At 36.2% G+C, this 14,755-nt stretch overlaps 2 protein-coding genes across 2 annotated transcripts in view; one reads left to right on the forward strand and one right to left on the reverse strand.

Moving 5' to 3' along the window:
- Positions 1 to 1,783: 1,783 nt before the first annotated feature.
- nmnat2 (nicotinamide nucleotide adenylyltransferase 2) lies at positions 1,784 to 11,604 on the forward strand. The gene is made up of 11 exons (XM_084411216.1): positions 1,784 to 2,118; positions 3,641 to 3,729; positions 5,670 to 5,737; positions 5,903 to 5,981; positions 6,066 to 6,183; positions 6,264 to 6,344; positions 6,889 to 6,933; positions 7,352 to 7,428; positions 8,324 to 8,425; positions 8,553 to 8,620; positions 9,538 to 11,604. The coding sequence occupies exons 1-11, from the start codon at positions 2,034 to 2,036 to the stop codon at positions 9,638 to 9,640; spliced, it is 915 nt and encodes a 304-aa protein (XP_084267342.1). The 5' UTR covers positions 1,784 to 2,033; the 3' UTR covers positions 9,641 to 11,604.
- lamc1 (laminin, gamma 1) overlaps positions 11,580 to 14,755 on the reverse strand; it is a 74,597-nt gene continuing 71,421 nt past the window's right edge. The window contains exons 44-50 of the mRNA XM_084412046.1: positions 14,564 to 14,708; positions 14,057 to 14,206; positions 13,733 to 13,847; positions 12,993 to 13,189; positions 12,617 to 12,775; positions 12,414 to 12,513; positions 11,580 to 12,239 (exon numbers count right to left, since the gene is read on the reverse strand). Coding sequence (XP_084268172.1) covers positions 11,986 to 12,239; positions 12,414 to 12,513; positions 12,617 to 12,775; positions 12,993 to 13,189; positions 13,733 to 13,847; positions 14,057 to 14,206; positions 14,564 to 14,708 — 1,120 coding nt within the window. The 3' untranslated portion in view covers positions 11,580 to 11,985. The remainder of the gene's footprint in view (positions 12,240 to 12,413; positions 12,514 to 12,616; positions 12,776 to 12,992; positions 13,190 to 13,732; positions 13,848 to 14,056; positions 14,207 to 14,563; positions 14,709 to 14,755) is intronic.

The raw sequence follows: 14,755 nt of genomic DNA on the forward strand, positions 1-14,755 counted from the left end.
AGAGCAGAAGCGATTAATCCAAGCAGCTAGGTTCAGTAACTTAATTAATCTGGAGTTTCAAATATCTTGGACAATATTTGCTGATGACCATTTATGATTAGAGAGATACATCCAGTGGGGCTCTGTTCACTTCAAACTGATCTGACTTACACATTATAGCTGTAGAAGCTTCTGACTGAGATAGAGGCAAGCAGTGTTAATGAGGGACACCGGCTTGCCTCTCTTGACTGCTTGTCTGCACATGTGTTTCGAATGTATTTTTAGTGTTGATAAACATGGGGTGCAAATGCAATTTACCCACAGGGGATACCAATCTACTCCACTGACATTGATAAATTATCATTATTGCTATTATTGTTTAGGAAGGATCATTGATTTTAATATCATGAAAGGAAAGTGCGGCTGTTCAGAAACACCCATTTGTGAGTATAGAATATAGGCCCGAGTCTGACCCAGTTATGTGCCTCTGCAAATAAAGCTTTATTTTATGGGCCTACAGTAGGTTGCACTCTCAGAGTAACTACTTGGATTTTCAGTGTATTTTCATCATCTGGAAAAGGTATTATATACAATATATATATATATATATATATACAGTGCTATGCATAAGTGAATACACCCATGCTAAAGTTGACTAAAAAGAGGAATAAAAAATTATATTTTGGAAATTGAACTTAATGCCTTAATTTAAAAAATTAGGAAAAATCCAACCTTTAAGGACACCAATTTTCTTTGTGAATGAATAATGTATCGTAAATAAATAAATGTTCTTCCTTAAAATACATGGTGCATAAGTCTGGACACCCCTATGTTAAATTCCCATAGAGGCAGGCAGATTTTTATTTTTAAGTATTTAAAAATTTTTTTAGGATACTATGCATCCTGATAAAGTTCCCTTGGCCTTTGGAATTAAAATAGCCCCACATCATCACATAGCCTTCACCATACCTAGAGATTGGCATGGTTTTATTTCAGTTAGCCTAATAGCTGGTTTGATTTGCATTGAGAGATGATCTTATGGAAAGTACCCCATGCCAATCTCTAGGTATGGTGAAGGCTATGTGATGATGTGGGGCTATTTTAATTCCAAAGGCCAAGGGAACTTTATCAGGATGCATAGTATCCTAAAATTTTTTTTAAAAAAATACTTAAAAATAAAAATCTGCCTGCCTCTATGGGAATTTAACATAGGGGTGTACACACTTATGCACCATGTATTTTAAGGAAGAACATTTATTTATTTACGATACATTATTCATTCACAAAGAAAATTGGTGTCCTTAAAGTTCAATTTCCAAAATATGATTTTTTATTCCTCTTTTTAGTCAACTTTAGCATGGGTGTATTCACTTATGCATAGCACTGTATATATATATACATAATCTTCTTTTTACTGTAATAACAAATCAAAACCCTGATTTGTGTGATTTTGTCATTTTCAAGAAATAAACAATTCTAGAAATCATATGTGTAACAGGGCTCTAATCGCCTTTGAAAAATAACACTGTGTAAACAATTTTTTCAAGAAATTTTATTTTTTTATTTTTTATTTTTTATGAAAGCAATACGAAGAGGGCTACATTCAATAAGAAATTCCTTTCTTTCTTTCTTTCTTTCTTTCTTTCTTTCTTTCTTTCTTTCTTTCTTTCTTTCTTTCTTTCTTTCTTTCTTCTCTCTCTCTCTCTCTCTCTCTCTCTCTCTCTCTCTCTCTCTCTCTCTCTCTCTCTCTCTCTTTAATGTTATTATTAGGCTTTTTTTTGTAACGAAATAATTATTCCACCGCGCACTAAAAGAATCGGAACCGTTAAGGTAACATAGGCTAAGCGTTTTACAGATGACTCAGAACCAAGAGTCCTTGAATCGCATCACTACGCGCATGTTCCTTTAAGTGCGCAGGAACAGATCAGTGACGCTCTGCCTCTCGCGCCTGCCGCAGCCTAATGAACCTCGCCTCTTGCTGCGGACTTACAACAAAACAAAAGGCCTTGAAATCCGCGACATATGTTTAAAAACGATAGATCACCACAAACACAATGACGGAGAACACTAAAACGCATGTCATTTTGCTGTCATGTGGAAGTTTCAACCCCATCACGAAGGGACACATTCATATGTTCGGTAAGTATTTCGCCTATTCTAGAGGGAGTGGATGCGCGAGCTGATTTTTAATTCAGCGTATGTTGTTTGCGTATGTAAAGGGGTTTATGGTGACCGTGATGATTTCATACATTGTGATGTCACGCTTGGTGATCGATAATCATTAGATGTTTCTGTAATGAATTCTTATTGTCGATCGCTGTCCAAAGCGAAGGTGCTGAAATGGGCGATGGCCTCAGAACCCAGAATGATCAAATCATCTCTCAGAGCAGATGATGAGGCTGCGCAGCCGCAGGTTTAGCAAACAAATCTATGATTTATGATATTTCAACAAGTGGAATTAATAATTTATCCCGCGAAGGATTCTTGACATGCTAGAACGCCTATATAGGAAGATAAATAACAATCTACTGTAAATTTAACATCAAATGAAATTAATATGTAGGATACATTAAAACTCGCATGTTGTCCTGTTATGAGACTTTATAGACATAACTTCATGCGTCAACCTTAAGGAAATTAGTAAGGAATTAGATTTTGATATAAATGGAAATAAATTATAGAGATGATTTAAGACAATTTTGATTTTGATTTATGTATTTAAATGTTTGTTTTTTTATGTTAGCATCCATTTAACTTTCACAGTAATTTTAAGTCTACTTGATTTTTTAGTTTTTTTAGTTTTGATTTTTGTTTTAAGTTTCAAACTGACTTTCTTGTTCAAAGTCCAAATTGGTTGAAAGTGTAGTGAACTGCATATTGTCATTACATTTTACATACATTTTCAAATAAATATTGGGATGATTGTTTTACACTTTACAATTTCATTATAAAATGTCAATAATATTTGCCTACAGGTTTGATTAGGTCAGAGGAACATCTTAAACATATTTGCATTTGTAAGTTTCGTCAATCTCAAAAGAGCATGATGGTTAAAGATTAGCTTTGTTACAATTATACAATCATACTGTATGTGACAGGAACTTGACTAAGAGTGCAATTGGGAAAAGAATAGACACTCAGAGAGCGAGAGAGAGATTTCTACCATTGGCTGTAAACATACTAGGCAGGGAAACAACCTTAGGAGCTTTGTACTTTCCTTAATTCATTTACTGCAGCTGAGTTTCTCAGTGCATAAGCAACATGAGGAGTTCCTCCACCACCACAGTTTGATCAATACAGTTCTGCTGTTTTCCCCGGAAGCAAAAAGCTTCTGTGTCCGTGACCTAATTTTGAAGCCTTCTTCCCCTACTGCATGCTTTTGCATATATTGAGGTACAAAAATAAGAATGGGTTTATGGCTCATGCTGAGAATTGCTTCTGAATTCCTGAATAAAATACCTTGTTTCACTTTCTTATGTTTCGAAAAGAGTTCCTTTCATTTTCATCTAAGCTACGCTCTTAAAAAATAAAAGTTCCAAAAGGGTTTGTTGCCATAAAGAACCTTTATTTTTAAGAGTATACCTTTATAGCACGGCATGGTGTGTTACAGAAGTCAAATGATGGCCATGAGATAATAAGGTAACCTTTTTTTGGTTTGCAGAAAAAGCCAGAGAGTACCTACACAAGACTGGACGATTCATTGTGATTGGGGGTATCATCTCACCTGTACACGATTCCTATGGCAAACCGGTAAGAGAATATGTTCAATTTAAAGTCAGTTTAGTATTGCATATTTACGCAATATCACAGGAGCAGAGTGCTATTACTTCTTTTATTGCAGGTAATCACATCCTATGTTGATATTCAGACCATCATTGTGTTTGAAATTGCAGTTCAGTAAACAAAAAGTTATTGTAGATATTGAGTAACTTGCATTTTTAGATACACATTGCCCGTTCCTTGGTCTATCTTTGCTTTGTTTGCTGCTCCAAACAAACCTTGGGTCCTATCATACTCTTGGTGCAATGCAGTGCCAGGCACGACTCAAGTGTTTTTTGCTAGTTTCAGCCCGACGCAGTTATCATTTTCACGTCCTGCGCCACGTTGTTTAAATAGTAAATGCATTTGCGCCCATTTGTGCGCCCATGGGCGTGCTGGTCTGAAAACGAGGTGTGTTCGGGCACATTGTTGGTGCGTTGCTATTTTGAGGCAACTGAAATAGACTGCGCCACTGATCAACTGAAATCTGGTCTAAAGTCAATGGCGCAATATTGTTTTGTTATTTAAAGGGCGCATTAGTAATGTGTGCCTATGGGCGGATAAACAACGTGCGTTCACTCTGCTTATTACACACACAGGGACGCGCAGCAGCACACAAACTAGCCAAATATTAAAAATAAAAGGATTACAATGTAAAAGATTATTATTGTGTACATAAAGATATGGTGGAATCCGGCTTGTCTCGTAGATGGTCTGCTTGCGTGTTTAAACCTCGCACACGAGCAGATCTGTTTGCTCTCTAGAAAAAACTTTCCGCTTGCAAATTCCACCATGTAAATAGCGAATCCACCATGGCGTGAGCGCAACTGGCTTGGAATAGGATATTACACTCCCAAAACACATCAATTACCCCAAAAAATAGGGACAACCCTTTTAGACCATGCGCTGGGCACACCCACCATTTTTCCCGTCGTTAAACTAGCAAAAGTGGATTCGATTTTGGACACGCTCAAAGTGCACTTGCACTGTGCACTTTAGATCATGAGCTTAGCCTTAGATCGTTAAAATAGGGCCCCTGTGTGGTTCTGAGCGAAACATGTAATGGTGTTCCTGAATGAATCAGTGTTTTTAAAAAAAATCGTTTGAGGGAATGACTCAGTGACTCACTCATAAAGATAGCCACTTGTTTGTTTCTGAATGAATCAGCATTTTTGAACGAATCGGTTCAGTACTCGAGTTCACGACTCAATCATCACTCATAAGACTCACAAAGTCTTTTGATGCCATATGTAACCTGCAAATCTAACTCACTTTAAATCCCCCATAAACAGTGAAAACTCCCACTGTTATATCTATTATATTCCATTAAAGTGAGGTCACATCAAAGAAATTTCTGGAAATTTCACAGGGAAGAAAGGCCCGTTGTTTAGCACTGCTTACATATAAGTCACTTTCAAATCAAGCAGGTGTCTTTTGGTAAAAGTGGATGCATTTGCATGACAAATTTGAACCAATTGTAAATCCCTAAACTGTCTACATCAAATTTTATGTTCATAAATGTGAACAAAACCACATGTCTCTTGTTAAGTAGATTCTTGTGCATATAAGGTCTTTATCTGAATCACATGAATCAGCAGAACTCAACTGGAATTGAAAATAACTTTGGCCTAGTTTTCTTCTCTCTTAGCATCAAAATATGAATAATAAATGCTTTAGAAAGCAGGATTCAGTCATTCCAGCTTAAATCTGTTGTGTTGGGAGAGGCATAACGTGTGAAAGAAACAATTTTAGGAATCATTGTGTTTTGAACCCTGATCTAAAAAAAAAAAAAAGGCAAATGTTTGAAAAATGGCTTTTGTGTTGATCAAATAGGTTTCCCTTCTTTGTTTTTCACAAGTTCAAAAATGTTCTTTATAGGTGGATGCTAAAGCACTCACTTCCTTGTTTTGGTTTCTTTTCTGCTTTTCTAGGGCCTTGTCTCAAGCAGACATCGTCTCACCATGTGTCAGCTGGCAGTTCAGTCGTCTGATTGGATCAGGTAACTGTCAATCAGTCAAAATGGAGCCCTGCAACACCCTCATAAGAATGCTATGCAGCACTTACATGTACTTTAGCATCCTTGAGCTATATTGATGATGGATAGCTTATATATTTCAAAATGGATTGGACATAAAATGTTTGATGGATTAATGGTCTTTTGCAGAGTGGATCCTTGGGAGAGCTACCAGGACACTTGGCAGACCACCTGCAGTGTTTTGGAGCATCACCGTGACCTAATGAAGGTTAGTCTCAATTTTGTCCTGAATGCTGTACGATTTTTACTTGTACTCAATCTAAAAGTGATAAACTGAGCTGTTCCTCTGCAGAGAGTCACAGGATGCATTCTGTCCAACGTGAACACACCATCCACAACCCCAGTGATTGGCCAGCCCCAAAATGGGACATCTCCTATTTACCAAAACACAGCAAACAAGTCTGTGGCTAGTAAGTGAGGTGACCTTTGTTTGGTGTTCTGGAGAACAGGTCCATGATTTCATGATTGACTGATGCCTCTTTTTCTCCAGTTAAGCTTTGGGGAAAGATGAGCGAAAACCTGGGCAAAATATGTTGTGTTCGCCCACACATGGATCGTTTTACCTTTGTTGGTAAGTTGTTGGTATATTCATGTACAGAATTTAATACATAACAAATATGCAATATAATACAAATATAAATATAAAAATATTAAATATATTAAATGTACCTGTAACTGTCACTGAACAGTTTAATTTATTTTATTTTATTAATTTATTACATGACATGCAGATTCGTATTTTAATATTTGAATTTGAACATATGCTAAAATATGAAGATGATTTAAGACATTACTTTAGTATGACAGAGAATGACACTGAATAGACATCACAAACAGTCTAGAAGTCCCATTTTTTTATTGCATTATTTTTGAATGCATGAAATGATCTGCCTCACACTACTTATTTAAGTTTAATCTCACCATTTCAACCTCTTCCAATTTGTGTAAATCTAAAATGCCTTGTGGTTAAGTTCATGCAGAAATCATATAATTCTGTATAATTATTTTGAATTATTCATACGCACAGGATATGTAACGATTTTACATGACTATGGTGACTCTCAATGAATCAGTCATCCCTTTGACCTCTCAAACCTTTCTGTTTTTCTGAACAGACGAAAATGCCAACCTTGGTACAGCAATGCGCTACGAGGAAATTGGTGAGACAATGTGATTTCCCTTGCCATGGTTTTGGTTTTCAAATCAGTCCTTGCTTGTCACTTTGAGTCATCGTCAGAAAATACATAGTTTTCCCAGGGAGAGGGGAAAAAATCACTGTGTGTTTCTCCTCAAGAAAATATAAATAACATCAAATAAGACAAACACAGAAAAACAGTTGTCAGAGATATAGACAAAAAAGTAGACATCTTTCTATAATAAGTCATTAAAAGTGATGGTGTTTGTCTATACTGTGTAGTGCCTCATTCTTCCTCCTCATGGGGAAAATGCGACTTGTTTCTTTTATTTTTATCTTATCAAAGTTGTTGTGTTTACCCCTACAGCGAAGAAAAAACATCTCATTACTGTGTCATGTGTTTTTTATGGTGTGATGTGAAACTGTGATTGTGGTTTGTTCAGAGTTGCGTATCCTGCTCCTCTGTGGCAGTGATCTTCTGGAGTCTTTCTCTATCCCTGGCTTGTGGAACGAAAGTGATGTAAGATATGATTCTTTCTTTCTTTCTTTACACAAACATGTGTTTAACAATATATAAAATATATTATTCTTGCTCATATTTTGTATGTTCTCCTAAAATTAAGCAATATCACACTCGCGAGAGTAAGCGCCGTCTCAGGTATAGTCACAGCTTTGTTTATATTCAGACCAATGGTGCAGTTGCGATTGTGATATAGCTATTATTTAATAGTTTAATAAGCAAGAAGATAATATGGAGTACTTACATTGTAGACACAATATTGCCGGTTATTTATCTAAAAAAAGTGGAATCTAAGCCCTAATTTTTTATTTTTGGTAAGGAACTTAATTCCTACCTGAACACTCACCTTATATCCAGCAACTCTAAAGCCCTCAACAACAACAAAAAATGTCTCACTGTGCCATTTTTATGATATTTTCCTGATTTTGTAACTTCTCAGTTTGTAACTTCAACCGCTGGCGTTGTTTTTGGATGTTCTTAGCAATTTTAGATATATAAAATTGCTAAGAACATCCAAAAACAATGCCAATTATATACGAGGTGTACCAATTTTATATATACATATATATATATATAATTGGGAAAATCTCTTAAAAAATACAAATGTTTGTATAATAATAATAATAACAATAAGTTGAACGTGATAAACATTAAATGTTGATGCAAGTAATGGATTAAGAAATTTAAAGTCAACATAAAACTTCACATTACTTGTTTTAGAATAACATGCATTGATGAATTTTACACAATAAGACCTGGAACATGTATTAAGAAAGTAAATAGTATCAGTTTTGAATTCTCAAGGCACTAACATTCAAACTATTGTTTGATATATTACATATCGAGATATGTGTTGTTAAACTGAACTAAATATCAGATTATTATATTCTTCTAGATGGAAGTGATTGTGGGAGATTTTGGGATAGTGGTGGTTCCTCGAGATGGAGTCGATACAGAAAGGATAATGAACCATTCATCTGTGCTCCGAAAGCATAAGGTATTAGCACCAAGCTATTTGCTTTCCTTTGGTAGTTGTCATCAACATTTTACTACACAGTCAAAGCAGGGGATTTAGAGCATATTTGTTTTGCGACTGTTAAACGGCTTTGGTTTTCCTCTCACAGGACAATATAATCGTGGTAAAGGATGAGGTCGACCACCCGATGTCAGTCGTCAGTTCCACCAAGAGCAGGTGTGTGTTCTTGCTGTCTCCGCATCATTCATCTGTCTGTTCTGTACTGTAAAGGCCCGTTTACACCAATACAAGGGCGTTAATGATATATAAAAGAACAGCAGAGTCCTCACCACAACGATAACGATAACAGCACAGAGAAACAATATCGTTGCAGTCACTTTCAGAACGATTTTTTTCCACCTAATGAATGATAAAAACATTGACAGCCAATCATACTCCATCCTGCTTTAAAGAGCTCGAGCATTTAAAGCGGCAGACGACAAAACTGCAGCACATATGCTTAATAAACAGAGATATATCGTCTGCAGGTGTGGGCGCTAAAATATTTAGCGTTATAGTTATCGTTTTTGGTCAAAATGAACCTTAATGATAAGATAAAGATATACTGGTAGTTTTAAATTGCTCCAAATTTAAAGCAGCAGACAACATACCCGCTCAGAACGATATCATCTGTTGGTGTGGACGGTGACGTAGTTATTGTTATGTTTATTCTTAGGGGCCGTTTACACTTCACAGTTTTCAATTAAAAAAAAAGGAATACTTCTTATGCGTTGGCCGTTCATTTACACGACAACGGCATTTTTAAGGGCCTGAAACGCAAACTTTTTAATAACCACACCTTTATTGTCTCCGTGTAAACTACATAAATGCGAATTTGTGAAAACAGTGACATCATGCGCATGCGTAGTACGTGTTCAGTCGATAGGTGCGTAGTGTTTATTTACAAAGTGACATCGCCAACTACTGGCCTGACGTGCATAATACTGCATTTTTAATCGTTTTCGCATATCCGTGTTAATGGGGATCGTAGGCTACTCGAATAATGCAAAGGAAAAACGTTTCCATTTTAGTACATCGTTGTCATATAAACTTAGTGTGAACGGGCCTTAACCCTCTGCCTTTCTCCTCACCAGATTGGCTCTTCAGCACGGTGACGGTCACGTGGTGGATTACCTGAGCCAGCCAGTCATCGACTACATCCTGCAGAGTCAGCTCTACATCAATGCTTCTGGATAGTGTGGGGAAGTCCACTTCTGAACCCGTCAGTCATCCCTGTCTGTCTCTCTGTGTGTAATCTAGAGTATAATCCTCCTGTGCTACCACTGCTTTTCCATGTAGAGGAGCATTAATCTGTCCTCCCCTCTTACTCGTGTCTCATTGGGATGTACAGCACTGTGCCTGAGGGATCTGCTCCACCAATCAGCTTTAAGGGACTGGGTGGGCTTAGGTGCCCAATAGGAGGAAGAGGAGAGAGCCTCGCCGCCACTATGACAGAAAAAGAGTTTGATTTAATGAAATAAACCATTGCCTGCTATAATGTCGGCCTTTGCTGTTGATTTGATATTCTCTGTTCTTGTAGGTGCATGCCTAAGGGTTTTCTTTCAGCGCATGAGTGTTTAAACTACCACGTAGACCATAGTCTGTGGTTACAGTGTTAACTGTGCTTAGACTCATCTCATCTCTAAATACATTTTCTACTCATCAATCAACTGTATGTACAGAAAACGTCTGTCTCATATACTGTATTATGCCTCAATGTTTTGTCTTCAATGTGCATTCATGTATACGTGGAGTATTTGGTTGCACATTAAAGAATGCAATTTCATTTACTTTGCTTTTGTGCACATTTACTTCTCACACAGCTCCAAATGCTCGACATTTACATGCTGACATGCCACAGATGTGATCTTTAGTCACTGCCTCTGCATCAAACCATTCGTTTCAGCCAAGATTCCTTTCACTTTTTGCTTGTTTTGTGAAGAGACCACACTGACACCATTCGAGAGCTTTTTGTTCATGTTAGACAAGGGCATAAAGTAATTCTACGCTTTTAAAAATTGTTGGAACATCTTTTAAATGATTTGAGCTAACATGAAATGTCAATCAACTGCACATCTAACACCTTTATAAATGAATCAAAGTGTATTTGATGAGAAGAATAACAGATTCAGTGAATTATGTGTATATTGCATAGTTCATTTTGATAGGCTTTGCAAGTTTACACAAAGCTCTGGCTTTATGATATGAAGACTTCAATATATTACTGTGATTACTGTTTTTTATATGATATATGATTTCAGCACAAACAAATACGTTGGTGAAATATGATGTTTAATTTTCATAAGAGACTATCATAAATGAAATTGGAAGCCGGAATATTAATCTTCAGAAATATGAAAACGTATTACAGTACTGAGATTGTAACATTATAAAATATTTCTCGTGAAACCAACTCATACCCAGAGTAAACTAGGTTTACTGTACCTAATATGCTGTTAGATATGTACACTATCACAGACATTGAAGGAGAAATATACCCCCCCATTTCATTTTTTGAACAGATTATACAGTGTAAAGACACACATTGATACCTCACTGTTTGTATCAGAATAATTTCATGATTTTATTTCCATTTTTTGCTGAGCAGTCACCATAGTAACTGGTGTATTAGGAATCACTAGAAGACTTAATAGGAACGTATTCTCAATGTAGAAGATTGTAGGAAATACACCACAAATAATATATTTTTTCACGGTTTGGCATGCTGCATTCTTCTGTACCTCTACAATCCTCACTGCTTCCTTGCATTCGTCATGCCTTCATTCAAACTCGTGATCAACAAGAGTAGATATTGTTGATGATATTGTTTGTTTCTTGTATTTTAATTGCCCTCATGCTTTTGAATTGATTATAGAGATTCAGGCTATTAAAATCTCCTTGTATACATATTAAACACCATTTAAGATGATAGGGTTCTGTTTTTAAGATGCTAAAACTGCAGAACTTCATTTTAGATCTTCAATATTATCTTTTTTTTTTTTTAAATTAGTGGTCTATGGTGAAAAGCATGTATATGTGTGTCAGCGTAATGTCATATATGAATATATTTTTATTTTATAGTGGCTATTCGATAAGCATTCAACCACTGAAAAAGTATGCTGCCATGACAATAACTCGTGTCCTTGATGAATACTGAATTTAATAAAACAAAACAGAAATTAAAATAATGAAATTTGTTATGTTGTGCATTTCTTTCACATTTGAATGTATTTTTCACTATATCCAGAAACAGATGGAGAAGCAACTGGGTGTTACTTCTTCTCAAGAACAATTAGTTTCAGAGATGGTATATATTTATCTATTAATTACCCAAATGTAAATATCTTTGGCATCATTTCAAACTTCACAGTAAAACATTTAAAAAAAAATAAACTGAAAAAATAAATACTAAAAGAAATCTCTCAAACAGTACAAAATCATGTTATATGCAACAAACACTCTTTAGTTGAAAAGTAGCATCAGTAAGTTCATAGATTAAACTATGTAACATTGGGACTTGGCCCTGTAGTAACCCAAAGCCTTTACGGCCTTTCAATAGGTGGAATGTTGTAACAGCCATTTGGAATGTTTTTACGGATCTCCTCTAAGTTGGCAATGTCAGCCAGGATGGTGTCGATGTCATTGATCATGCCTGAAATGCTGGCTCTCTGCTGGGCTTCCTTCTCCTCCAGCTCCCTGAGTCTGGGCCTCAGCTCTTTGTCCACGCGGCTGCGGCTTTTAGCGATGGCGTTCTCTAGGTCGTTCACTCGTTTGTCGTCGACTGTCCCAGGAGTTCCTGGAAAGCAATATTATATTTATAGTGAATCCTTACTCATCGTTGGAGTGTGGAATTAAGATCAAGTTATGAAAATATATTCTGCCTCCAACATGTCATTATCCAGTTTGATAATTATCTTTTACCATACTTGACTGTATATTTTGCATGTAGTGAATTACTGTTATAACTCACCCAGTGAGCTCATAATATCAGTGATTGTCTTTAAAGTATCACTAACAGCATCCCTGGCATTCTTTGCATTTCCAAGTGCGCCAGTAGACTCCATGACAGCCTGATTTGACAAATAAAGGAAATAAAATTTAGCATGCATCTCCAACGTAAATATGATTTCAAATAGCTTTCTCAAATAGTTTTATGTAAGCAGACATTCTTACATTCTTCGCTTGATTAATCTGTGCTTTAGCCTTGTTTTTCTCTTCATTCAGTCTGTCCCTAGTTAAAGAGGCTTCTATATTCAGTCCATCCACGTCCTCTTTCAGTTTGGTTGCAGCTTTCAAAATATCGGAAGAAGACGGAAGAGAATCGGACATTCCCTGTGGAGACACATACAAGCATCCTGTGAGCACATTCAAAACTTTCTGTATACAATTCAAATAGGCCCACTCAACTCGGGTCATTTAGTAAACTTGTGACAGACAGTGTGAGAAACTGAACTGGCCTCTCTGTGAAATTTACATAATAATGGCATTGGCACAACTATTGTTTTTAGAAATTAAATAGGTGAACACTCAAGATAACAGGTCGCCATACCTCCAGTTTGGTTGCAGTGCTTGTAAGAGAGTTAATAGTATCCTGAGAATCTCTGTAGTGAGGAGCCATTACATCCAAAATGTCCTGAGTCTTGGTGTTGTCAGCTATGGCCTTCTGGATGGTGTCATTGATAGCAGGCAGTTTTGCAATGGCAGCATCGGCAAGATCCTTATTATCACCAATCTGTTCATCAAAATCTGACAAAAGAGACATTTAAGGTAAATTGTGATGGATAGTTTAAATGATGGCAGAACATTATCTGGAGATATATACACTACTGCTCAAAAGTAGAGGGAGGTAAGACTTTTTTTTAAAGAAATTAATGCTTTTATTCAGCCAAGGATGCTGATCAAATGTGGCAGTAGACATTTATTATGTTACAAAAGATCCTAAATGCTGTTCTTTTTAACTTCCTATTCATCAAAGAAACCTAAAAAAAGTCATGGTTTTCACAAAAATATTAAGCAACACAGCTGTTTTTAACATTGATAATAATAAGAAATGTTTCTTGAGCACCATATAAGAAGGATTATGTGATAATATTGTTAACCATCACAGTAACAGTTATTTTAAATTGTAATAATATTTCACAATATTCCTTGTTTTTGCTATATTTTAAATCAAATAAATGCAACCTTGGTGAGCATTTCAAAAACATTAAAAATCTTGCAGACCACAAACTTCTGAACGGTAATGTGTATATGATATTTAATAGCTTAAAATCCATTGTTCATCCGCACCTTTGAGCGTCTCTAGTGTCTTTTCCAGACTATCTTTGTTGTTGGCAAAGATTTCCAGAGATTTATTTTTGACTGCTTCAGCTGCGTTTGCCCTGGCAAGAAGTTTGTCTTGAACCTTAAATCAAATAAAAACATTAGTCAAGTTTCCTGTTGACCCAGGAAATGCACTAAAGGTCAATGTTTCCACAGTTGTTGCAAATTCTTGGTTAAATCTCATCACCATAAAATCAAGCTCATTTTCAGTCATCACATTCTTTCACATATTTTTCAGTGGTTTCTGAGCATCTACAGTATCGGGAAGGTTTAACAGAGGATCTTGTTTACCTGTTGGAACGTCTTGGCCTTATTGAACAGATCGCCCGTCTCTTTCTGTTCATTGAGCATATACTGCTGAAAGTCCTGGTATTGTGATAGATTCCCCTCCACCATACCCTTCAGATTGTCAAACATGGAAACCACACCAGCAATGTCCTTCTGCAGAAACAGAAAGGTTTTGACTAACAACTTCCAGAAACGCGTCATACAAGAACACATTCAAACACAAATATACATTTTTAGAGGAACCTGGTTTAAATGTCTTACTCTGTGATAATTTAGAGGTATATATATATATATAACTTTCTTTCTTTCACTGTATAAATCGCTTTATTTTTAATTGTGTACTACACATTGTTAATTTTATATAGTGTATTTTTTTAGACTCCAGTAACACGAGCAAATGGTTTCTGGAAAATAATCGGGTTGTGAACAAAGACTTGAGGCTCCTGTATTCCCCTAGTTTTACTCAAATCTCTCTTCTACACACATAAATATTGAATCCATATTCACTACCGTCAGAGGCTTTGGAAGTTTCTTCTCCAGGTCAGATAACTGTTTCAGAGTGTTCTGAGCTACTCCGCTCTCCTTTCCAGCTGCATCAGTTAGTTTAGTGGCCGTATTCTCCATGTCAAGCACTTTGGTTACATCTGCTTCATACCTGAGAACAACATCATTAGAAAGTAAGCTCAGTCTTTACCTCTGCAC

The sequence above is a fragment of the Rutilus rutilus genome (assembly GCF_951802725.1).
Source record: "Rutilus rutilus genome assembly, chromosome: 6".
Taxonomy (NCBI): Eukaryota; Metazoa; Chordata; class Actinopteri; order Cypriniformes; family Leuciscidae; genus Rutilus; species Rutilus rutilus.

Excerpts from the sequence above, each read along its gene's own strand:
- nmnat2 (XM_084411216.1), top strand. The coding sequence starts at position 2,034 with ATGACGGAGAACACTAAAACGCATGTCATTTTGCTGTCATGTGGAAGT. Across the intron at positions 3,730-5,669 it reads ACGATTCCTATGGCAAACCG|GGCCTTGTCTCAAGCAGACA; the intron begins GTAAGAGAATAT and ends CTGCTTTTCTAG. Across the intron at positions 5,738-5,902 it reads CAGTCGTCTGATTGGATCAG|AGTGGATCCTTGGGAGAGCT; the intron begins GTAACTGTCAAT and ends GGTCTTTTGCAG.